Genomic DNA, 27,470 nt, shown 5'->3' with positions numbered 1-27,470 from the left:
TCTTAAAGTTCCTTTCCAATCATGATGATTCTATAATATATGCCTAATATTGTGTGTACTTTTTATATTTTAGTGTAAACATGAATAATAGTTTGGGCTTAAATAATTACATCTGGGGGTTTGACTTCATTCACAGTAAAAACTGAGATAATTTTGAAAGGGAAGGGTGTTATGTTAAACCTCCCATTTGCAACAAAAATTTTTATTTCTTTAGAAAGAGGAAATGAATTTTTGTAATTGAATAATTTAAAATATTTTGAAACCTGCATATCTTAGGCATTGTATATAGAAAATGGTAGCATAATTGCTAGCTATAATTAGAAATGTGTAGTGATTGATACTTGGTTGATATTTTTGTGGGCTTAGTAATGTTAACGATGAATCATTCTGGTTTTCCGTAGTACAATATTGAACCTTCTCCAGCTCTAGACAGTAAGCAAAGTGAATTCAGAAAAGTGTAACACCTCACATTATCATTTCCTAGACATTTATAATATATTGAGCTGCCAGCAATAAAACAAATTAAAAATAGATGAACAACTAAATATGAACTGTGTAGAGAATTTCTGTGTTCAATAAAACTAAAATTGTGTTATAGAACAGTAATGTCTTATGTATAACCTTGATTATGTCACTTAAAAATTATTTAAAAGAAAAAGAAAGAAAACGAAAATGATTCATTGTTTATAATGCATGTAACTAGGCCTAGTGAATCGTAGAAATATTAAGCCATAGAGTGGTTTGGGTTGGAAGGGATCTTAAAGACCATCGAGTTCCAACCCCCCTGCATGAGCAGGCACATCTCCCACTAGACCAGGTTGCTCAAAGCTCCATCCAGCCTGGCCTTGAAGACTTCCAAGCAGAAGGCAGCCACAACTTCCCTTGGCAACATATTCAAGCATATCACCACCATTTTCTTCCTAATATTTAATCTAAATCTACCCTCTTCCAATTTGAAACAGTTATCCTTTGTCTTTTAAGTGGATGTCCTCATAAAAAGTCCTTCTCCAGCTTTCTTGCAGACTAGGAGCTGGAAGGCTGCTATAACATCTCTCCAGAGCCTCTGCTTCTTCAAGATAAGCCACCTTACTGTTGTGACTTTTTTTTTCACCTATTTTTTTTTTTCCCCATGTTCAAAATGATCTTAGATATGGGTTTCCTGAAGTCAGGTGCTGGTTCTTCATTGTTTTTAAGGATTCTGACAAAGAATTGGGAATCCTGAGTTTACTTGCTAGATCTAATATTTGATTTTATTCTTTTTGTAAATTCATATTTGACTCTGTGTGTTGAGAGGCTAAATATACACACACATGCTTACGTATGTATTGAAAATACATTAATTGGCAAAGATTATTCTTGCAAAGACAAATTCCTAATCAAAGATATGTCCATGTTTGGAAAGATGTCTGATAGGTGTGAAAAATGCTTTTGGTTAAATTTGAAGCCATGTACATTTCCCTTCTCCCCGGTTTATCATGTAGAGATCAAGACGTTCAAGTTTCATAGAGAGTGCAGGTGCATGGAAACTCTTGTTCTGTTTATTTTATGATTTGAAGTTTGTTCTGGTAAGGCAAAGAAGTACCAATTTAAATATGAGTATCCATAGCAGTTATTAATAATATGCAATATAATATTTAATAGTGCGCTGATCTAGGAGATGGTTTAATAATTTAAAATAATAATAATAATAATTTTTAAAAGGATTTGCAGTGTGTTAAAGAATTTATATGATGCTAATTTTTTTCAGGACCTGTTTGCCTTGGATGTGGAACCCTATCGATACAGTGGTGTTAATATGACAGGATTCAGAATTCTAAACACAGAGAATACCCAGGTGTCATCTATCATTGAAAAATGGTCTATGGAGCGATTGCAAGCACCTCCTAAGCCCGATTCAGGTTTGCTGGATGGATTTATGACGGTATGAATATTGGTGTTTAGTTCCTTCTTTATATATGTTTACGAAGCTACAAGAAAGTTTTAACTTTCTATTTCTGTAACCAAAAGTGTTTAGCGGTATGAGATGAAATATTATTGTAAAAATGAGTCAGAGGGTAACTGTGGTGTTTCTGTTAATGTTCTTTAGCCTGAATACATGGCTGTATTAACTTTCTTCTAAATTACACATACTTTATTTTTTCCAAATAACTCTGCATTGTAAATGACTAATTCACCTAGTCCATATTGCCCTACTGTGTTGATAAATATATTGTATGGGATCATGTAAAATCCTGACAAAAATCAAGCTATAACAAAATTGTCTCTTCTTCTATTTTTTGTCTTACTCATTTAAGATTCATTCATTAATAATATGTACTCTTTCACTTCTACAGATGTTTTTTATGTTTTATGAATACTATAAATAGCACCTTCTCATTATCTTTGCTAGTTTGTATGCCTTCAAATAGCCACTTGGTCTGGTTGGTTGTTTTTCCCCATCCATTGCCATTATTGTCTGGCTTCACTTCTGCTCGTGAAAATTACAATTAAATTAATGCAAATAGAGTTTCATTACGAGGTTTTCAGTGACTTTTTACTCAGTACCTGCATTTAAGTCTAGAATTATAATGTCAGGAAGGGATTTGTTTTTAAAATTATCCTAGATTCGGGCCTTTTTAGCTTTAAAACTTGTTGAAAGATCTAATTCTCCACTTTGGCCCAGAGTGATTTCTAATATCTTTCCTGACAGAGTTCTACATCTCTTTACTTTTTTTTTTTGAAGGCATTTTTCAAAAAGGACAACTTCTGTTTACTGCTGATTGATATCCTAGTTATCTGTCAGTTACCTAGATCGTGTTAATTGTGTTAACTTAGCCATGTAAATAGTTAATACTTTGAATAATTTTTTTCTACTGATAAGATTTAAACATTTATAGGCAGTAGGAACTAAACGACAATATTTTTAAAAGTTAATTTCCTTTTTTTCTTCTCTAAAACAATTATCATTTTTAGAGAAGAATACTTTTTTCTTCTATTTACTTGTTTTATATATTGTTTTGAACATGATGATTGGAGACCTTTTAAATTTAACTTATTTACTAGTTTTTTTGTGCTGCATTTTAAAATACTGTAAAGTTGCATTGTTTGTTTCTCTAAGTAATTCCAGATAAACAAATGAACCCCCCAAAATGTTAGAAATGCATGAAATATGCATCTGGTTTACATATAGTCATTGCTTATTATAATATTATTATATTAAGTCATAGTTTCATGCTTCCTTGTTTGCACTAATACTTTCATTCTTTGATTTTTATCTATGGCAGTTCATTTCACCCATTGTATTTGTACATTTTTTGTATTAATCAAAGATAGAATTGATCTCAAACATTTGCATAGACCCAAAGCAATATGTACTGATCAGAAGATAGCAACATGATAAAAAAAAGAGTAGAATAAACATATTGTAAAGGAGTTCTATGGGCTAATTGGATGTTTTCATATTTTGTGATGCTGAGAAGAAAGTGCCATTCTCAGAAAAGCTTCTGGTGTGAGGCAGAGAGCTATTCTTGCTAATATATGACTGTATGAGACCATACTTTAACCCATTACTTTGCTCAGGATAGAAAAAGACAAAAGTGCATGAAAAAACACTCTGGCTTCTTTTTCTGGACCCTTAAGAGCTCTCTTGGTAAATCTTGGTTACTAGGTGGAACCAAGTGTTCATATGGACTGTAATGAGTGTTTAATGGGGATTGTTTATGTTGAAGCATCTAAATGAACTTTAATTACCTGAGTTTTGGATACCTGAAATACGCAGATATAATTTAAAGGATACTTAAATGCTTCATAATTTTGATGAATGTTAGTTACTTACAGAGTTTTTACAATTTGGCCCTTAGATAAAGAAAAAACATTCATAGGGTGTCAGTTCTACAAGATATGTCTTTGAAAGGTATAAAAGAAAGTGATACCATGACATCATTGTACAAAGTTCTTCCTGTGTTCAGAATAAGTGGAAACAAGTAATTTTATTGACTTACTAATAAAACTAAGTTTGTAAAACTTGACTTTCATTACACTGTTTTTCATATGTATTTAAAGTCAGAAATGCACTAAGGAATTAAAGAGTTTACACAGATATTTATTACTGTTACAGAGTACTCTAACTGACATGAACTCAACTGGGAGTTTGTTTTAAATTCAGTGGTTGATACGTACAACTTTTTAAGAAAAATATTAGCAATAAGCCTGCTTAATGGGAGTGCATTCAGCTTGAGCCGCATAGCTAGATGTCATATAATCAAATCTTAAAGCACCTAAAACTCAAGAATTCGCCAAATAAAAAAAAAAAAAGAGGTTTTTATATTTCTGAGCATTTAGAGATCTAGGTGAAGACTAACAGGTATCCAATGATGTAAAACCAGGGAGTCATGGATCACAAAGTCTATAAACTTTAGCAGTGTTTTTATGTCCTACTTCCTCTGATAATCCATCATATGTAAATCAGTGTCATGACAGAGTTAGCAGTATCAACTGAACTCTGACATTACATTTCCTTCGTGGAGTTCATGGAGTTCTAAGACTTAAATCTTAAGATTTTTTTCTGCAGGCTTGTATAGCTCTCTGATTAGTATGTGATTTTCCTTTGACCTTTAGTATCCTGGTGTGATAAAAAGTCAGTATAAAATTTTGTCTTGTCTCTTTGGAATGTTCAAAGTCAATTTTCAAAGTGGAGATCCTATTGACTTAAGTTAGAAGAGGTTGGGGTTCTTTTTATGTTTCTAGGCTGTTCCTCAGGACAGCTCTGAGAAGATGATGCCTTAGCAAAACCAGGAAGATTAGTGATGAAAAGTTTTCTATCCCATTTCAGTCTCCTTTTAGGGCTACTTAAGCTTCCTTTTATGAGATATGGAAAAAAAGAATTTTAACTATTTAATGAATATGGCCATGTTTAACCATTCTACTCTTTAATAAATTTTGTCTTATTTGTGTAACTGTTTTGTGGCTTAGCCCCCACCAGCAACTAAACACAAAGACCACAGAGCTGCTCATTCACCCCCATTCCTGTGCAATGAGAGGAAGAGAATTGGAAGGGTAAAAAGTGGCAAAAACTCATGGACTGAGATAAGAACAATTTAGTTTTGATTTTTGTCATTATTGATATTAATTATAATCTAAGTGAAAAGAGAAATGAAACCAAAGACAAGTGATGCAAATGGAAGTAATTGCCTACCAGCAAGCAAGCAAAGTAGAGCACCAGTACAGTATTATGAGTTAAGAATTGTTTTACCCTACAACAATTAATCTTCCAGTTTCCTATGCCTCAAGTCAGAATTTATGCATAATTAGGGTGACCTAACAAGCTCTGTTGCTTCATTAATATAAAGTTTTCCTTACTAATTTCTTTACCTATCATCTGATTTAGCTATCTGCTTTCATCTTACAATGTACTTTTTTCTACTCTGACTATTAATTCTATTCTTTGATGCTCTTTAGTAGCTGTGTTTAGCAGGTGCTGGGAAGCACTGTGGTACTTGATGAATGCTATAGCTAGGGTCAGTGTTTCACAGAAAAACTATAGTTTGGGTCTGATATGTTTTGTAGACTGTCTAGCAGAACACAGTATTATTTAGTTGTGCACTTTCTCTTGTCATCTGTAGTTATCTTTTTTGGTGTGTTTTTCTTTTTTTGTTTGTTTGTTTGTTTGTGTTTTTTTTCTTGTTGTTGTTTTTTCCTGGATATAGTGTGCTTTTCAAGCTTAGGTGTTCTCCACCATGAAATGTAGGATACTTAAGCAAGTGAAAACTTGTTGAGTTAAAAATGTAGAGTAGTATTAAATACTGAAGAAAAAGATGTAGAAATTTGTTGCATACCCAGGATGGGCTTACATTTTATTTCTGTGTGTTAGATTTTCATATGATTAAAAAAATAAAATAGGTTTTATTAATAAAAATATTTGAAATATTGAAAAGCTGATGGTTAGACTTCCTTGGATGATAAGAATAGATACAAGTATATTTTCCTTGAATATAAAACTAGAAAAAGGACATAAAGATCACCACATTTTTACCAAATAGTTCTAAAGTTAATATCTTAATTTTTGACTCAAATCATGGAGATGAAAAAATGGGTATATACCCTAAAAGCAATACTAGAATTTTGTATATTCAGTTACTTTTTAAATTCTGTTCTGTACCTTAATTTTTTAGTTTCCTGTGTAGTATTCTCCAAAATCCACTGTTCTGCTTTCCTCCCAAAGGAAGCAAGAAAACTATGGTGTCATACAGCGTTTTCTTTCAGCACACTTCTGGAATTTGACTTACTCTCTTAATCCTCGATGGCAGGATTTTCAGTGACTGTACAAACTGATATAGATAGTTTCTTACACTGGGTACAAATCATGCACTGAGATAAAAGTATCAAAAATTTGGTCTCTGGGTTTTCTTGTTTGTTTGGTTTGGTTTTTTGTTTGTTTTATATGTTTGTTTATTTTTTTGGCAAATATACTTTTACAGTTATTTGGGGGTAAAATAAATTTAGAATACGTTTATTATAAGTATAGTGTTTTTAAGATTGTTCAATTAGTGCTTTAATGAAGTTTAGGTGTTTATCTAGCAGTGCTACAAAATCTACAGTTATTTTACATCCTGCTGATGCCATGGAGTATTCCTTTATTTGCAAAAAAGCAATAAATAATTTATGTTTGTTTACTTTCTCAATTTGAAATGGTAATCTCTTTAATTTAGCAATAAAAGTATTTCATAGAAGACTTCCAGTTTGTTGAATAACTTGTTACAAATTATTCATTTAGTACTGTTAACTGTAAATGACTGTTTGTAGAACTACTATTTCTTATCCCTACCTAGCACTGTGGAAATAACAGTTATATTTGAGGTAGCTGGCTAAATAATAATTTAGTATCTGCTAGCAGCCCTTGTCATTGGACAGAAATATTTGATGAGAAAAAGGTGCTGATACGATTCCTGAGGGTGGAAAGATCCATTAAAATAAAAAGAAATATTCCTTACAGAAATACAGCTTCAGATTCTGACTTAGAGCTTCAAAGAGTATAGCTTGTTATGTAGACAGTTTTATAATTATCCCTTTAGCAAAAGGAATTTTCTGGATTTGCTGATGAGATGTGTTTAGTAAAAGACTGTGGCAGCAAATGTGTACTTCAAAGAAAATACTAAACAATTACTTACTACTGCATTACAAGCTAGGAGTCTCCCCCAGGCATAGTTAGCTTCACGAGTTTAGGGACTCTGCAGGATTTCATGCTGTGAGATGTTTTAGAAATGATATGTCAGCTATTTTGAGAATTAATTGCATTATTAAATGTTTGACTCTGGCATGTAGTCTTTCTTGGTATGTTAGGAGGCAGGATCTATCAGAAACTTGTTATCCTATCCCAGAGGAAAGATGTCTTGTACAGCATTTAGCAGAAATTGCAGCTTCTCTCCTGTGGAAAATTTCATGGAATTCTTCCAGATGTGGTTTGAGGATGTCTGCATGTATTTATAAATATAGTAAGATTAACATGGTTTTAAAGAAAACTTTCATGTTTGAACTCTCCTACTACATCTTTACAAAGTAATAACACAGTAATAACTCAGTATAACAGAAAGAAGTGAAATAGCAGAACTTGTGCAACCTTCAAAAGCTCCTATGCAGATTGGTGGACTAGCTGAAGAATAGGTTGCTGCTTTTTTTTTTTTTTTTTTTTTTTTTTTTTTTTTTTTTTAAATAGGAACTTAATTGCCTTTACCTTGTCTGTACAGTATGAAATTTACCTTACTTACACACTGGCTGCATGAAATTTAAAGTCTGAGAACTGTATCCCATAATCTATCAAAGAAGATAGTTTTCTTAGGAAATTTAGCAGTTTATTTTTACAATGTATTTATTATAACTTTTCAGGAAAAATGAACCAAATCCGAGATTACTTTTACTCTGTTCCTTTGCCATTATTTGTCATTTAGAAGCAGCATAGCCAATTAAAGGTGGTTATCAGCATCCTTATTTGCAGGAATGAACACCTCCAGCAATCCTTATAGCTACAGTTATAGGACGTGGAATGGTGACAGTGTAGCCATTCTCAGTTAAGTAGCAATGTAAATTTGAGTTGTGGAGAGAAAGGACCAGCGATTTAACTCTAATGTTGTACTCATCAACTTCACAGCAACATTGTCTGTTAGGGCTGGTGTGGACTCAAGTCAACAGTGAGGTTTTAAAGTATGTTCTGTGTAAAATCCTGGACCACTGGAAATCAGTGCATGGTGTAATCTGTCTGCATGCATGCTGGGCTTAGAGATAGTAATACACATGAACTGAAGACTTGATTTTATTTTCCCAAACACTGCAATGGAGTAACCTAGTGAAACTCATGAAAATATTTGTCTCTGAATATTCAGGTGGTTTACTTTGGGCATAGTTTTGAAAGCTCTGTCTGCCTTCATTTGTTATATACTTCTGATGTATTAAAATCAAGGATGTGTTACTTCTCTCTGTTACTAATTAACACTAATTACTAGACCAGTTGACATAGCTAGAAAGAAACAAACTTTTGGGCATACCTCCTCTCTGCTAAAGACCTGAAGGGGTGTATGCTGGAATGCTTTTCCTTTTTTTTTTTTTTTTTTTTCCATTTCCAGATGTATAGAGGTCTGTCTAATAAAAGTTGTTACTTGTCCCTATACATCTTTTGTTGCTACTCTCCTTAAGCTGAAGCACACTCCTTCTAATTTTAAATGGGCTCATAAATTACATGTAGACTTCACTGGTACTTTCATACAGATCAGATACGTAGTTATTACTTAAATTATTTTTCCTAAGAAGTCACTCTATTTCCTGTCCAGAACATCATGAACTCAATTTTAATGCTTTCCAGATGCCACAGAATATTGTGCCTGGCCTCCACCTGCCTCTCCCGAAGGCCATGTGTTTCCTATAAGTTCAAAGTCATGTCTCTCCACTTTTGGGTATCCTTGAATATTCTAATAGTGTTACATGCCTTCATTTAGGCTGCTTAATCAAGTTTCCAACTAGAATTGTTGCAGTGAATGTATTTTCCCTTAAACAGTCTTGTGGGAATCCATTTGCCACAAGCACATGCACAGAGCTATTAAACAGTGTCTAGGAAAATTCAAGCATCAGTCTGAATCTACAAATGAATACTTTCTTGGTCTGGGAGCAAAATTAATGTGTTTTAATTATTATGTATTTTTTAGTGAACCTGAGGCATCTGCTATCCTGTCCATCATAGCAAACAGGTGAAAAAAATAGCATACTGAATGCACTAACCAGAGTTAGGTATCATGATGCTACGAAGCAAAGAACTTGGGTATTATAGTTTTTGTACTCTTCATACTTCCACTTCCCAAGACCTGAGTATTTGTGTAATAGCAGAGACATTATATTCTTTGTTAATAGCAGAGATAGGCTGTAACCTATCATAGCCCTATAGCAAGGGCTATGTAATGTCCTGGAAAGAAATATTAAACTTCAAAAAAATTCCTTTTGTTATACTTTAGAATAATTTATTCCATCCTAGTGCTGAAATGGTACTAGGAAAGTATTATTTTATAAAGGATATTCTGTGCATGAAATTTCTCTCAATATTATTTATAAAACCAAAATATAATTTTATTTGTTTTTGACATATGTAGCAATGCATGTATTATTCAGTCCATCTGTTTATAGAGCTGTCTGTTGAGGTCTCAATTCAGCAAAATGTTCAGTGTGCTTTCTTGCTGAAAAAGCCACACAAAACTTGCCTGTAGTCCTGTTAAAGTCCACTGGACTATTTTGGCACTTAACATGAAGTATATAATTTGTTTGAATGGGTTGTCAGAGGTCACTGGTAAAAAAATGGTTTTCTGGAAGTGACTTTGTTACATTCCTTCACTCTCCTATTTTGAGTGAAAACTGAGAAATTCAAGGTATTTCTGAGCACAGAAGGCAATTTTTTTCAGTCTTTCAGTGAAAAATGACAGCTCAGAAAATATCAGCAGATTGTATATGCTTGATGATAGGATTGTTCTCAATGTTGTTTACATTAAAGAAGCAATATAAAGTTTAGACTATTTTGTATTTCTTAGCCTTCTGGTTGCTTTAAATACAGGATAGTTATTCCGATCTAATTCCAAAGTTTCAAGAAGGCTCTTGTTAGAATTCAAATAAAAATAACCATATCTGAATGAATATTTTTGTCTGCAAGATTACTTAAAAGTAACTTCTTTTATTATTTATCTTCAAACAGAAAAACAGAAGTCATATTTTATTACAGTGCTCACCATTTCAGTCCCTAGGGTGCTTCACAGAATGTAATTGATGTTAACATAAATGCTGGAAGTAGGAGGTCTTCCTGAGCAGGTAGTTTTGCAGTACTGCATGTCTAGAATTGAAGCCAGGGAACACAAAGCTAGTAGGAACACTAGCTGGGGGACTGCTGGTCAGTTATTTCATGAGGTTGCTAGAATAATTTAGAAGGTGATGCCTACAGACTTTCCTGCCTGCACTGGCCTGAACCTCTTGTAGAAAAATGGCACACCTATAGACACCTTTTGGCCAGTGGTGGATTTCATAGAATCATCTTGTCCAATGTTTTGTTGGAAAGGGAGCCAAGGTGAAATTATCTTACACCCAGTCTAATTGTTTTGCAAACCTTCAGTGAGGAGAACTCCCTTATGTCCTTGGGGAGGTTGTTCCAGTGCTTGTTCTTACTGTAGAAAAAAAAAATCTTCATCAAGATGAATTTCTTCCGGTGCGCCTTGTACACATTGTCCTTTGTCCTCCTTCCAAAGAGAGAGCCACCATCCTCTTCGTAGCTTCTCTTCAAGTATGGAAATACTGTAATGAGATCCCCTCTGAACCTTCTCAAAGGAGAAAAGACACAGCTCTTCCAATCTTTCCTCAGAGGACAGAATTTTCAGCCATTTGTTCATCTTTGTGTTGCTCCTTTGAACCCTCTTCAGTGTGTCCAGAAAAAGTCCACCAGGCAGTACAGTAGTGGGAGGTAAAGAACTTATTAGGAGAGAATACTACCTGGACCCTAGAGATGGTAGTTGTTACAGAAAAATGTTGAAGGACGTTTCTGGGAAGATATCTGAACAGCAATGAGGCAACCAGATCTAACACAAAATTTACTAACCATTCACTCTTAAAGAGTGAGATTTTCCCTGAGAATACTTTTCTTTTGCAGAGAAGTATTTGACTTTCCAGAACTGCCAAAATATTTTTTCTTTGTATTCCAAAAGTTTTGATAATTTTGAAAAGCAGTACCTAATTTTTGAAGCAGTTTGTGTTGTTATAGGTAGGTGACTGAAAGTCAAGCATGGAAAATGTTGAAAAAAGTTTTCATTAGGCTTTGTAAAAGTTACTGCGTTCTTTTGAGTTTTATTGTATTTTTGCTTCTTTTTTTGTACTGTAGGCACTTTTAAATTTTAATGCGCGTTTGATAGAAGCAACACAGGAAACAACCCGTTGCACATTATAGAATAACGTAGTCAGCTAGGTGTCCTTAATGTGACTTAGTCCCTTAAAATGGGATTCTTGAAGTGGTTTTAGGTCTGTGGTACCTCCCCCTCTCTTTCCTTCTCTAAGCTTTTTATTTGACTTACATGGTTGGAAGTATAGTAGCACATAAAACCAAGAAAGAATGCAGTTACTATCCCAGGGATAATAGAGTATTGAACAAAATGCTTCAGGACTAAAACAGAACATTGAAGCATTTCAAATTTTTTATTTGGAAGCTTGAACAGAACATATACAGTAATTTCTTTGTGTAAGAAAGACCTTGATAAACTGGAGCATGTTCAGTGGAATGTCACTGAGATTGTCAAGGCTGAGTGACTGGAAAATTTGCACCATGAGGAGAGGCTGAGGAAGCTCAGCTGAGCAGATGGCCTCATGAAGACCTAATAGTAGCCCCCAACATCTTCAAGGAAATCATCAAGAGGACAGAGACAAGTTATTCACAGCAGTATGTACTGTTATGATAAGAGCAAAATCATGAGAAGATAGGTTTGGACTGATTATAAGGAGAAGCTTTTTTACAATAAGGAATGTAAAGCAGGGGAACAGATTGCTCAGAGAGGTTCTGTAGTCACCATCTTTGTAGTTTTCAGGACTCAATAGAGTTCTGAGCCATGTCCTCTGACCTCAGAAGTGACATTTCTTTGAGCAAGAGGATAGACTAGAGAAGTCCTGAGGTCTTTTCAACTTGAATTATTTTATGATCTTTAGATTATACACAAAAACTACTCATGGCTGACCTCTTAGAGATTTATCTCTTGTAGCTCTGTAGAGCACTGTTTGATCTGAGGGAACCTCTGCAAAAGCAACAGCAGTTAGATCCATAAAATTGAAAGCTGTACTTTTATTCAAGAGATTGTAGCTTAATCACACAGACATCATATAACTATATATGACTTGTATTCCAGAGTTCTTCCTTTTCTTGTATAAGTTACGCTTCTGTTTTGGTAGAGGCATTTGCATAACTTCCTGTTTTTCTTGTATTTTAATCCTAAGAGGCATGTGAATTTTTCAGAGTATAACAAAACTTCTATTAAATATAGTGTTGTCTTATATAGAATTCTTTAAGCTATTACAACTGCCATAGACGTGCATAGACGTGAATCATGATATTATCCAGTTTTTCTTAATATCAAAACAGTTGGTGAATTCATTCACTAAAAAAAATGATAGAGTGATAGTTGCATATTCTCGGAAGATACTAAGTTGTGCTTTTGTTAGGTGTTTATAAGACATGTTGGTGATGTTTGTAAGACGAAGTTTCCAGCCACAGTCATAATTACATCCCAAACAAACTTTAAAAGTGCTCAAAATTTAAAAGGGTACAATATTTTAAATTATAAGCACACCATTAAAAGAAAACAAGAGAACTACTAATTTCGTGTTCCATTTAGAGGTTGGCCTATTTACTGTTTTAATGTAAACAGAATCATGAATTGAGTTTGTCTGCACTGTGCAGTCACAGGCAGAGTGGTTTATCTGCCTGTCTCCTTTTTATGCAGCAATTGAACAGGCAACCTTGCAGAAAACTTGGTGGCAAACCACATAGAGTCATTCCAGGAACGTCTAGGGGTCTGCTAAATCATCCAACAGTGGCTTGGCATATTCAGACATACTTTTTCATGGTGGTGGTCATGTCTTAGGCTTCATTTGTTTCTGTTTGCAGATAAACTGCCCAGAGAACAAGTTTATTACCCTTTGCCTGCTTCAGAGTGAACTGTACATACATACCTCAAATGAAGAAGATGCCTAAACAGTATGTGTAGAATTCACCTCTCCTAACTTAATCTGTGTAAAATTTGGATGTCTAGTAATTGCCTATATTTTCTTTGCAATCAGTAGAGGAGGAATACACAAATTTGTACTAAAAAGTCGCGAAGACTGTATTACTGAAGAGGTGTTTATAGAGAGCCCAAACTTAGATGAAATTATTCCTTCCTGATCTATGTGGGTTTTACACATACAGATTCCCCCCTTTTCCCATTTTTTATTTTATTGTTCTTTGACTTTGGATGATGTCTTAAAGCCTGTAGCTCTAAGGAGATATGTATTCTTTAATATGGATTATAATTTGCTTCCCTATCTTGAATCAGAGACTACCTATGCACCAAGGTGATGACATTTTGATAAACTAACTTTAAATGCACTAACAATACAGTAGAAGTTTTAAGTAAACAAAATTGGTTGTTTTGTGTTTCCCTAAAACACAAGAAGACTGCTTTCAAGGCTGGTCCCAGAATGTCAGTTTTTAGTACGGTCTAAATTTTTCCAGTAATGTGGGTTTTTTTTTAGTTGTTTTGGATTCTTGCAGATTTTATCACCCCTAGGAACTTTTTAACAATTCATCTTGTTGAACAGGACTTGGGTTGCAAAGTTAATAACATCAGAAACTATATCACTAGCCACTACTTTCTTCCTGATGGCCCTTGGTGAAAAATCTCTCTCCTTATCTATCCCAACCAGCCTAAATTTCTTTTGCAGAGACCCAATTTTGTTCTTCAGAGAGATGGGGAGGGAGGAAGGAGTTTTAAACTCTTTTTAAATAGATATAATATTTCTGTAGGTCAGGAAAGGAGACAAAGCTCCAGTTCTTTTCCTTTGATAAGTTCTTAAGTGTGTAAAGTGCTAAAAGGGTTTATGAGGTTCCATAACCTTTTAAGATTAGCCATAGGCTGCACCACAAAAACTAGTAAGGTAAATCTCCATGGGCCAATTCATTGTAATGTGTTTTTTCCAGTACATCTTCTTATTTTCCAGACAACAGGAAGACTCTGAGGATTAGGCTTTTTGTTGTTGTTGTTTAAAAAAAAACAAACCAGTATATAACTTCAATACTAGTCCAACAATTCATGTGACCTAGAGTTTTCTAACTAGTAAGAGAATATTAGCTGTGTGTACTTGTTTATGACTTTTTCCAGTGGGATACAGCCCTGTGGGAAGACAAACTAGGGAAATTTTTTTTTCTGAGTAAGTATGAGCCATCGAGTAGTCCAAGATTAGATAATGAGGCCTTCAACAGCAAGTAATAGAACAACATTAAGTCTTTTGAGTTCACTAGGCAGTAGGATGTGCTAATGGAGGTACCATGCTGGGAAAGCATACATTTCGGTTAGAATTCCTTGTGAGGGGGTCTTAGCACATTATGATATAAATAGCTAAGCTAAATGCCTGGAAATTGTCTGCCAGAAAATTAAGGTCCCCTCTACCAGATAATGGCTCACTGGAGGAATGTAATAGTAGTGAAGTAAAATCCAAAACCAGATGATTTCCTATTTAATAGTCCATTGACTTTCCTCCTAGAGCCATTGCCTCTACCATGATGGCTATGGTCTTCATTTTCATTTTGTAATCAAGTTCAAGCTGCTTTGGTATGACTTGGGAACTTCTTTGTTATTAGAAAAAGTTTTAATTCAATAAATTTGTTATGTTTTTCTCGTCAGGTACAGTTACTGGTTTTGGTTGGATTTTCAGTACAGTGTCTGAATAAAAATTGTGCAATACACTAAATTGTTTCTTTCAGTTTTGCCATCCATAAATGCTGACCTGTCTTCAGTATAAATTCAAATATCTTCTGGTATCCATTTCCATGTCCAAACATTTAATACTTCCTGGATAACTATACTATTCTGTTCGGCTATAAAAGTCTTTATAATTTATTTTTTATATGACTAATTATTAAATTTTTACAAGGATAAATGCATGAGCACTGCTTCTGACACCTCCTGAAAATCATTTGTGTTTACAGGATGCTGTGCGCATATATTTCCAACAATGAAAAGAAAAAGTCTGATTAAGGCATTTTTCTTTGTATTGCTAACTGTTCTCCTCACTCTCCTGCTGGTATTTCTGACAAGTAGCTTTCCTACTTTTCTCTCAACTACAGTAGCTGAAGGCCTACTTTTCTAGGAACTGCTGTTCTGCAAAACATGTAAATTCTGTCATTCAGAAAAAGATGCTAGGACAGAAAGACATTTATCTAACAATGTGGAAAAGGAGATGCCCAGAGTGACAGGAGTAGATTATCCATCGTACACTGTGCTAAACTTGCTGTCCTGGTTTTATTATAGAATCTACCCATAAATAACTATCTGAAATTTTAATGTCAAATCAGAATGATTTTCCTTGATTTACATACATTTATAGAATCATAGAATCATAAAATAATTTTTGTTGGAAGGAACCTTCAAAGCTCATCTAGTCCAGCCACATGGCCATATGCAGGGACGTTAACTAGACCAGGTTGCTCAAAGCACCGTTCAACCTGATCTTCATTTCCAATGATGAGGTATCCATGGCTTCCTTGGGAAACCTGTCTCATCACACTTACCATAAAAAATGTCTTAATTCTGAACTCTCATCCAATAATGTTATATAGGTATATAGCGTGTCCTCTGTAAACGTTTTAGTGGAAAATATTGTAAAGCACAAATTATTTTTAGAAATGTGATCCATGCAGTATCAATTCTCATACCTGGGTGTATCAGATATATTTCCTTTTGATATGTGCAAAACTGTTAACTGGACCAATAACAGCAATGAAGTGTGTAGCTCCTTTTTCTGACTATGATTTTTTCACTAGATTAAATTACTGCAGAACATAGGAGTATATAGTAGAATTAGAGAAAATATAGACTGCATATTTTCCTTTTGATATACACTTCTTCATTTGGGGTACTTCTCTACCTCAGGCTCCTAAAACTACTAAAATAATTACCTCCTTTAATACCTCTGTTTTTCTCCTACACTGTATTCTCAAGTATGTTTCTTACTGTAACATTTAATTCTAGTTTTTAGCTATCCCTACTTTAAAAATTGCAACTTGATTACTTGGACTAGGTTTTTGAGCAGTATCATCAGTGGTGAACTAGTAGTATCTGGCTTTTTGACAGTATTGATTCAATGATTTCTTGTAACACTAAGGGTACTAGAGGTGAACTGTTTTCACACAAAATATGTTCAGTGGTAGACCTCTTGCTAGAATTAGATCTTCAGTTACATTACTCCTGGCTTTATGACTGCAGTCTTAGCTTTTGATTGTTTTGAAAGCCACTGGGTTTACTTTGGAGAAATTGAATAATTTGGGAGTGTACTTGATTGGTACATAAACTAGTTAAATTTATAACTAATAATTATATAAAATCTACAGAGAAGTAAAAGATTTTGTACTTAAATGGCCATAAAGCAACAATAATTCATGAAAATAATACCCATTGATGGTACTTATTTTCTGCATTCTGGATCCATTTACTGATTCTAAAATTCAGAGAATATTTTTTTTTCTCAGTGGCTTGATGAAACTTATGAAAGACCCCCAAATAAAGAAATAATTGTATATGCTTTTTGAGACACTTTATTTGAAAAATGTATCTTATTTTTTGGGGGGGAGGATTACTGATTTGATTTCTCTTAGGCACTACTGTTATTTATTGATTTTTTTGAATAAGATGATGCTCATGAAACTGAGATGCTCTCTTTTCTACAGTTATTTTAGAAAATGACTAGAATATTAGTAGATTTCATCTCTAAACACTGACTTTCGTGAATCTAGTTTTAGATACTGAAGTAAAGGAATTAAAGATAAAAACGCTCTGATACAGGACCGTTTAATATTTTTCCTTGGACAGTTAAATATGACCATGTTTTTGGATTTAAACACATTACTAATAATTGCTTTGGCTATTCTTCAGATTCCCGTTTTCTGCAAACATGAGGGAATTGTTAAAAAAGGCAGATGTTTCTCATGTGATAAAAAGACAATAAAGAAATAAAACAGACTGAGAGACTGAGAGTTAACTTTATGCTCTCTACTGGTGGATTGACAGCTAGCAGAGTTCTGTGGTAGGCATTATCTATATAGTGAGTTGTTCTCATAGTATTATTGCTTTGAATAAGACACTAAATATCCCTATGGATGTTAATAGATCACCAGAGATGATGTGAGTTTTCACTGGGATCATCAGTCATTGAAGTAAGTTCCTAATGCCTCAGTGACTCCCTTTCATCTGACTGAACAAAAATTCTCACAGGAAATCCATACCTAGGCATTAATAATAATAGGAACAAAGCCCTGAACATTCACTTCAAAGAAGTGTGAGAAGTTTTTTAAACAAAGCATTAAAATACATACTCACTGAGGATTTTTTTTGCTTCTCACTGGGGTTATTTTAGATAAAATAAGAGCATTCAGTATTTAAAATACTTTGAAAAATCATATAAAAGTATTTGAATAATTTTGGGGAAGAAGATGCTTTCTATAATAAAAATACCAACAGAAAAGGTTTCTCCCAACCATATCCATACTGAAACCAAAAATTACATAGCAGTATGTAATTCATAAATGCTTATTATACTGGAAACAAATTCTTTTTTATGATCATATTAAGCTTACATAATTACTCATAGTAGTAAATGCATTAACTAGTGTGTAAATTTGTCACTAGATATATATTCACAGCTTGCATTTTGCATGAACTGAACTTTGCTCTACAGGAAGTTTTAGATTTGATAAACCATCCTACTTCTTGAAAAATGTATAAGTGCTTCTGAATTCCAAAAATAACAAAAAAATACTGTATTTCTTGTATTCTACTTTGACCATTATGAATTGGTATGAAAGTTGTGGATGTTTGTTATTTTTGGTTGTTATCTTTGTTTTATTTTCATTCCATTGTTGCAATAATTTCATATTTGTGGAAACTCTATCCTAGTATCCCGTCTGGAGAAATGTGGAGCTCCTTTTTCTATCACATTCACCTCCACTTCTGTTGCTTCTTCTCTGCCCAACCAAACTACTGGTGGATGATCATGTAAGAGCTGGATAAAATAATTCATCCATATTTTCTTCTTTTTGTTCTTTCTTTGCATTGTTGAAAAATTATACCAGATATTTTTTATGTTATGTATAAATCCATTGAAAATTTATTTACTGTTATCTGTAGTGATTACAACTACAATGTTAAAAGAGATAAATGGGGCAGAAGTGCAGATAAAGATTGGTTATTTAGATGCTAAATGTTTAGTGTTCTCTCCCCCCCCCAAAAATGCAAACAACAACAACAAAAAACCCCCCCCAAAATCCAAACCTGTAAAAATAATAAGAATTAAGAAACAACTCTAAAAATAAAGACTTAGAAGAATATATGGGTATTATCAGTGGCTCAGATAAGCACTTGTGCTAATTTTTTCAATATTTCTCCATGTAAAATGATCTGTTCTAGCATTCTGTTCTGATTCTAAAATATCCTTTTTTTTTAATAGTATTGTGTATTTCCTAATGGCAGCCAGATGTTTAGATTTAATAGTGCTTTATACAGTCACTTACAATCTTGCAAATGATCCTTAATACCCATTCAGAGATTATATCTATAGTTATCACACATACCTTTCAATCCTTGGCAAATTTGCTGTGATAGTAATGGTGCTGTAATTGTTTGTCTACGATACAAATATTGAGGTATAATTTCTTTCTTACAGGCTATTAGCCACTAGACATGTACTTACAATTTCAGAACATTTAGCAATGAAGTTAAATATATAGCATTTCTGAATGCAATAATAAGCTCCATACCTTCTGTTACTCTTTACTGCTTAATTGATGACACTTCATATAGCAGTTAATGGTCAGAAGTGCCATGGCTCAATTTAAAATTTGAGTTTTGTTTGTTAATGAAAATACGATATGCCCAAGTCCCCCAGAATCCAAATATGCAAAAATGAATTAGCATGGTTTTCTACTTGATTTATTTGACTAGCTGCTTAATCTCCATTGATTATGAAACTGTTTTATTTGGTAGTCATAACATATACCATTCAGCTCCACTACTTGCTGTGAACTTGTAACCCCCTTCAATATGTGATTGATGAATGTATAATTGAATCACAGGGCAGAAGAAAGGTGATATAAACATGACTATACATACATGATCTATAGGTGCAATCTCAAAAAATATATCTGAAACTGGAGTTTCCAGAAACTGTCCTTGAACAGGACTGGACTGCTTTCTGGCATGCCATGATTTGAAAAAACTTGCTTAACAAGATTTTTTCTGTTCAGAGAGGAACAGTCTGTATGTATAACCTCACAAACATGTGATCACTAAGACATTAATTTGTCCTAAAGAACCTGGCAGAGAGAAGAGGAACAAAGGTTGGCAAATTGATAAAATAATAGCAATTTGAAGCATACACATTTTATGACTTAAAAGATGCTTGAACAAAAATTTGAAACCCAATGACTATTTATTCGTATGTAATCATTTATATGTATTAGAATTTGGGTAAATTTTTCTAGGAATAAGTTGTATGTATATTTTCAGTTTTTACTCTATATTTCTGAGGAAGATACTTTCTAAAATCAAAACTGATATTTCACATAATAGCTTGAGCAAACTGAGAATGGTGGATTTCTGGAGTGTGATAATAAAATATAGAGACCTGACAAAACTAGAACTGCAAGTTCTCGTATTTAAGAGTTATTTCTAAAGTGACTTGGTACTAACTCTGGTTATTGTATACTAGAATGTGGCTTATGGCTGTGTATAAGGTCCAGGTTGTTTAGGAATAAGTCTGCTGATGTCAACAACACTTGAATTTTAAATAATCTGTTCTTTATAGACACTTATAAAACTCTCTGTGATTGTCTTTCTCTTCTGCTATAGACTGAAAAACTGATGACTATTTAATTTATGAGTTTCCAGAACATTGTTTTAAAAATTATTTTTGCCACAGAGATAAATAAAATATTATTTAAATAATCTTTACATGTAAAAGATGAAAAAAGAGATGAAGAAAAAGGTGGTTCTTTCTATATCGGTACAGATAAAGTATGTACTACTCATATGTGGAATTTTCATTTCTTTAGTTCATCATAAACTAGAAATTACTAATAGTCAGTTATCCCCTCTAGATACAACTCCCCTGTAAGACAGTGCACAAAGCTTTTATTCAAAACTATGAATATTTCTAAATGTGAAGTGGATGTCTAACAGAGTCATAGAATCAGGGATTTTTTTATTAGACTGGTAGGTTTTGTGCATAGATAACAGCTCTGAAAAATTAAATAAATAGCTGAGGCTATGCATCTGGCAATATCCTTATGAAAGGATAAAAGTTTAATTGCATGCATTCCTATAGAGTATCTTTGGATCTTGTCTTAAACATTGTCTGGCTTGATTCAGCAAAGGATACTAAAATCTCTCTGTTTGATGAGAGTTCTGTGTGATTTTCACTGCATTTTAAGATAGCTGTCTGGTACAGATATAAATACATTTTAAATACTAAATACTGTTCAGAGAACTGTAAGAAGTATTGTCTTGAATCTAAAAATTGAAATATAAAAACTTCAGCTAGCATTAAATCTGGAAAATTTATCCAATAATTTGAGCTCCATTGAGTAGTATTAAACCATGTGTGTTTGACAGAATTAGAAATGAAAATGTCAGGTTTTGCTGGGGTTTTTCTTCTAACAACTTCACTAAAAAACAATGTAGGAAAATTAAAACTTTCTGAGTACTGTTTTACCATTCAATGTAAGAAAAATATATTTAATTTATTTTAGGAGAGTAGAAAGCATTTTACAGACAAAATTGCAGCTAGATATTGGAATTGTAATTTTTTCTCCTATGGCTCTTTTTGATTAGAACTAATGGTTGCTGAGGAAAAAAAAAAAAAAGAAAAGAAAAAAGAAATCACCCACTGTCTGTTTAGCTTTTAATTTCTGAGAATATTGTCCTTTTTATCCTGCTTTGTTCAGAGGTAACTATTTGTCATTGAGCCATTACAAGAAAAAAACCTAATTTACTAATTACAACACTTCTATTCCATGAGCAGATTTGAGAAATAAGTCTTCCATAACCCCTTATGAAAACAATATCCAAAGAAAACATCTAGACCTCATTAAATATATTTCTGCTTGACTTCTCTGCACTTTTAACAGGAAATGAAGAGCAACTTTGTGAAATACACTGTTGCTTTGCAGCAATATATCAGTGATATTTCAGCAGTATATGAGAGTATATCCAGAGGGATAGCTTTGGAATCTGGTCCTGTATTTCTTTTTATAATTTAAAGAGAACTGCCTGCATCATGTCCTCATTAATTGCTTGGAGCTGTGTTTTGATAATAAACATATAGTTCATATGAGCATGTGAAACAGGGATGAAGTATAACAGCATAAGGTGTCAGCATCCATAACTGCTTTTGTAGACAGCAGGAGAGTCACAGGCAGTTTATGATGATAATTGCTGCACCTTCAAATGAAGAGAGGAGATTTTTAACTGATGAAAATTTGTTAGAACACTGTAGGTAGTAAATATTCAATATACTGAAATTATTATGGCATTTTTGAATAGGGTGTTTAGGGACAATATATAATTCCACAAATATTCACTATTTTTAATGTTTTATGCCCAGCATGGTGTTTTCCATTTGGCATATTTAAGCTCAAATAGCTTTTGACCTGCAAAACTGTAGATGTCTTCCTCATACTTTCTTTCCTCAACTGAAGAAAGAAAAAGGTGAAAATGCAAGATGTGGAAAATATTAATATTTCTTTCTAGAATCTTCTAATTGTAAATACTTTTTCTCTTATGAAGCTTTAGCTTTTATTTGTGTCTGTCCACACTGAACACAATTATTTTCTGAGAAGTGTAGAATGACTGTGTCTCAGACCCTATTATGTAGCACTTGGAATCTGAACTTTAATCTTGTATTTTTAGGAAGCTTAAGTCTAATAACTTAATTTTTTCATTCACACCTAGATGTGTAGTAATTTTTAGTTACTGTACTTTGTATCACTAGGCTTCCCATCTCCCAGTAAAAGAAGGACATGGGTTTTCTCTATTAGCTGTTTAAATGGAGGCAAAATTATCAAATGAGCGGCTGAGGCCATGTGAAGAGGAGAGATTTCCAGGGTTTAGATGCCTGTGTTCTGGAGGTTCCACACTTCCTCAGATACTTAAGTCTGAAAAAAAAGTAGAATTTCTTTTTCTTCTGAGCAGTTGATACTGACTAACTGTACTGGTGTGCTGGATAATGAATCATCTTCTGCAATATATCTGTTTCTGTGCATTGCACACAGAATTGCATAAGATGTGGATTCCATTTAGAGGTCTTGATGCCTAAAATTCAGTGTAACAGTACTGAGTAGTAGAATAACTAACTTTTCCTATTGGTTCTAGAATTTTAGAAATTCAGCAAGTTCTTTGGCTCACTTTGAGAGAAATATTTAAGAGGAGCCAAAAAATTAGTCAAGTGGTATGTTGAGATAATTGAGTTTATTCAGTTCAAGAAGTATAAAATCTCAATTTTCAGTTTGCCTAGGAACTGATGAAAATAAAAATAGAGAAAAGCACTTGCATTAGAGAAATCTTACCTAATAACTTTCAAATGATAGCTTGTGCATAAGCTTAAAAAAAAATTCTTACTTATTTCTTCATGATGCTCTCATTTATTTTGTCATTACCATTTATGTATTATATGTAAAAAAAAGTCAATGAGATTCCACAGAGAACAGCTGAGGTGGCTGCTTGTTACAGAAGAATGAGCAACTTAGTACAAGCACTTTGAATTTTTCAAATGTGTTTAGAAGATGCAGCAAACACAGAAGAAATAATAAGATTATTCTTGAATTCTTGAATCCTGTGGATTGGAAAGGTGAACACCACTGAAGAAAAGATAAAATCTGAAAGTGATTAAATACTATTTTGTTTCCTTTATGATATGGCCGGGTGAAAGTAACATTCTCTCTGAGAATATAGCTGATTTCTGCAGTGTGTTTGAATAGATAAAGTTTAACTCCTTTTTTCTTTTATTCCCTGTGATGGAATTGAAATATTTTGATGTATGAAATACTCAGATATGTTAAGTGTGTACGGAAAGAGACAGCAATACAAACACCTGAAAGATATTTAGGATCTTTGTTCAAGTTCTAGTAGAAAAAGCTTGCAAAGAGATTTTACAAAGTGAGTGCAAAAAGCAACTTCCTGAATGCCAAGCCTGCATGCCTAGGTATTAGCAGGATCTGAGAGACAATTTCCTTGGAGATAAGTCCTTAGGTAGGTAGTTAGTGACCTTGGTTCGTGGTGTTTAATGGAGTTGGAATGCACTTCAAAAATGGTTCTCTTTTTTGACAACCCTTTATTAGCAGCCAGCAATTAAATGTATTAAGAGCCCTTGTTGTTCACACTTTTTCAGCCACAGAACACTAAGAGATCTATATGTTATAATTACAATTATCCATTCTCCTCATTGTCCTGCTGAGGAATGCAACTGTAATTCTGGCAGCCAGACTATATAGCTGGCTTGCTGTCCTTGCACTGCAGATGTCTAATTGCAGGCAACCATTTCATTTCAAATGGATCATTAAAGCAGAAGCCATTTAGCATTGCTAACATGGATCTGCATCCATGGTTATGAATTTAGTAAAAAAAGTGCAAGCTTCTTTTCCTTTGTAATCTGAATTTACAAAATTTCTTGTATGTAGTGTGTTTTGGAAGAGCTTAAACAGCCTAATTTGTTATATTTTGTGCACATTATATGTGTTATTCATTTGTGAACTTGATGAGCAAGATATAGCCACACCATATGCATTTGTGTATCACAAGTGTTGCATGTTTGACTAGTTTATCCAGTTTGAATTTTCCTTAAATTGAAAATAGTTAGTTCTGGCACTTCATTCTTATGTTGAGCTAAAACAAGTTTAGGTATATAAGCATCTCTGTTGACCTCACCTTGAGCAGCTACTAGTGAAGCAGTAAGATTATCTTAAACCTTTAATTCTTTCTCTTTTCTTTTAGTGTTTTAGGTTGGAAAGTTTTCCAGTATAAGCAGGAAAGATAATATCCTTTATTCTTTTGTTGAGATTCATAGCTTATTTACTGTCCAATTGTATGTGTGCATTGATATCATACTTTTTGCTCAGCATAGCTAAGACTCATTTAAACTGCATTACTTATAGAGTTCCTTCCTTTTCTATTTAATATGAATATGACTCTGCTTTCCTAATCCTCAGTTGTTAACTTTGTTCGAAGCGTTTCAGTTGGTAAATGTAATAGGGGGAGTTTTCTGGTTTTTTTTTTTTTCCTCCTCTTTTTTTCCATTGCAAAGAAACAACTACCAAATGTTTATATCTGGAGACAAACACATTTTCACTGTGAGCAGAAATAATGGTCTCTCATCTTCCCTATCCCCTCCACTCTCCTCATCCCTCATGCCTGCCCCAGGCAAAGTTTTTTCTCTTGCATTTTTCTTTGTGGGTCTTGCTCTGTTGATCCAAAGTTCTCTAGCACCTGGGAAGCTGTGAACTGTTTCTTTCCAGAGATTTCCATGTAAGCCTAGTGGCATGTCCCTGCTTACTAAGGGGTACGGAGGTTTGCTTAAGTAAGCATGTGAATGAACACACCTCTATACAGAAGCTCATTTTCAAATATTGCTAAAATTTAATAAGATGTTGTGCAGTGCTTTGAATTACAGGAGAGGACCAGGACAATCTGAATTGCTGGCTCCAGAATAGGGGAGATCAGGACAATAACATGCATACAGGAAATGTGAAAAAACTTCTTGGTATCATATGTTTGGTGGGTGCAAGGAATATGGGTGAGTTTACAGCTGATGAGGCAGTTAATGTATAAAATAAGGCTGTGAAATATTACTTTCTATCGAACTCCCATTAAAATTATTATACACAAGGTAGGATGTTGCAATGGGCTTTGTGTCTTCATTTTTTGAAATCTAATAACTCCTACTTTTCTGAAGATATATACCGTATATTTTATTTTTCGTGTTATTGTATTAAAGAGGAAAATACAAAGTTTGGAGGCAAAAAATGTTTAGCTTCTACTGCTTGAATTACAGTAATACGCATGAATATGGTTTCTCTTCTGTTTGGTCTATGATAGATAAACTAAAAGTTTTTATTTATTATCCAAGTACTTTAGATAGAAAGAGACATTTCTTGTTCCATTTCCCACCACTTACAGTAAAGGGTAGACAGGATTAAAAGAACTAATACTGTGTTCAGCTGCTGCTTGTTCACAGTGGTATCTCTGGAGTATTATTTTACATGTTTTTCATTTGTATACCTGAAATGGCCCTCTAAAAGAAGCAATGTGTATTTTCAACCCTTTTAGAAATGCAGTTTATGTACAGAGCAGTTTGTTAGGCAAAAATCCATGTTTGTGGATCACCACAGCTGTGAATATCCTGTCTAATTTTTAAAATGACTTCAATATTAACCAATGAAAGAATTTGCTTCCTTGTACTTAACGTGTAGATAGAGTACTATAATTCTATAAGGAATATTGATTTGTGTCACAGAAATTACAGAGTATGGTTTCCATTCAGATCTTAGGTTTTAAAAATTGAAATCTTTGAAGTTTTTCAAGAGTCTTCCTCTCAGAGTAGGGTATACAATGCTAGCTAAATGTCTAGGCTCCCTCTGACCTCAGGATGACTAGATGAATCACTCATTTTGATTCACAGCTCTTCTGGTAGTTTTCAGATGACTGGATTTAGGTAAATGAATTCTGTTTAAAATGTTTTTAAAACTCCTTTTTTTTTTTTTTTTTTTTTTTTTTTTTTTTTTTGTAATGTATCAGAGTTTTTTTTGGTTTTGTAAAGTTATGGTTCACTAGGATCAAATCATTTAAAAGGCAGAACATTTAAAAAATACTCATATACAAAGCCAGACATGTATTATGAATATCCAAATAATACTTTTTAAATCTTTCGAAGTGTGTATCTTAAAAGATGTTAAAATTTTAAGGGGGTTTTCCATGTATCTACTGCTTTCTAAGAATAATTTGTTCATCCAGTTTTCGTTTCTCTCTTTCTTTTTTTCAAGCCGTTTTACATTCTTAAAAATCTCTCTCTGAAGATCTCTTATCCATGTCATGTGCAAGAAAAACAGTCTGGAGCCTCAGCACTGCCTTAGCAGCAGTGATTAGATTCTCTTAGTTCACCTCTTGAAAGATACATTCACTTCATATATTTTGCCTAATCTTTTAAGAATAAAGAGCAGTGCAGAACTGTCAATTTTAGGGAGTTGGATTTGTTTGAGCAAGATAAGAGTTCCCAGAGGAATGTGAGCACGTGTACTTCACAATCTTGCTTTCCGTCTCACAGAACTTTCTTGGCTTGGCCTTGCTGCTGCTGCTTTATTTCCTTGAGGAATGGCTGCAAGAGGAACTGTGTTTGTTTCTGAAGTACAGAACTGCTTTCTGGGCTTATTTTCCCCACCTTTTATTTTTTAAGCAAAATTATATTGCTAAATTCTTTCTGCTGTGTTAATACTTCATGATGCTTAGTGTTTTTCTTAGACTTTTAATACATACCTAGTTAGACTGGTGCTGTTTTGCCAAGGAGGATCCAGTGATTATATTTTGCCAGTATTTCAATCTCATAATTTTGTTTTAAGTGAAATAATATTTAATGCTAATTTTGTTTACTTTGCAAAGAAAAAGTAATTTGTTGTGCTTGCTTCTGAAGTATAAACTAAAAAAAATTTAAGCTGTATTTGGTTAAAATAATGTCTGGGTTCTCTCTCGAGGCAAATGTTTTACCATTTCCAGGGGAAGATAGTGGAAAAAAGAATTTTGTCATTATGGGATAACATAGAAAAACTGTCCAATGTTTAGGCTAAGAATGTTAATGGAAAATGCATAGAAAATGGGTGCTGTACCTAGGCCAGCCACTTACTTCAAGGTTGCCCTGCAACTAGAAACAGGTTAATGAAAGATATTCTGTATCTCTTCAATGATTTTCTAATTTCTCCTTAGCAATTCTGTGCCTTTTTTTTGGCACTGGTTAATCCAGCAAACAGTATTCCTTATATTCCTTGTTTGATTAAATTGAAACATGGTTTTGCCTTGTTTCTTAGGCACTGGCATCTTGTGGACTTGCAGTCTTATTATAAAATAAGCAATTTTGCTATTATGTTATATATATACATGTGCATATATATATAAAACATGTAATATAAAATGTTACTTACAGGTTTT

General features: G+C 33.5%; 1 protein-coding gene across 1 annotated transcript in view; it reads left to right on the top strand.

Moving 5' to 3' along the window:
- The window catches only part of GRIK2 (glutamate ionotropic receptor kainate type subunit 2), a 355,719-nt gene that overhangs the window by 144,126 nt on the left and 184,123 nt on the right, over positions 1 to 27,470 (top strand). Inside the window, exon 6 of the mRNA XM_030447048.1 lies at positions 1,748 to 1,921. Within this exon, the coding sequence (XP_030302908.1) occupies positions 1,748 to 1,921 (174 nt within the window). The remainder of the gene's footprint in view (positions 1 to 1,747; positions 1,922 to 27,470) is intronic.

Source organism: Calypte anna, chromosome 3 (genome assembly GCF_003957555.1).
Source record: "Calypte anna isolate BGI_N300 chromosome 3, bCalAnn1_v1.p, whole genome shotgun sequence".
NCBI classification, from domain to species: domain Eukaryota; kingdom Metazoa; phylum Chordata; class Aves; order Apodiformes; family Trochilidae; genus Calypte; species Calypte anna.
This window is presented reverse-complemented; position numbering and strand designations above follow the sequence as displayed.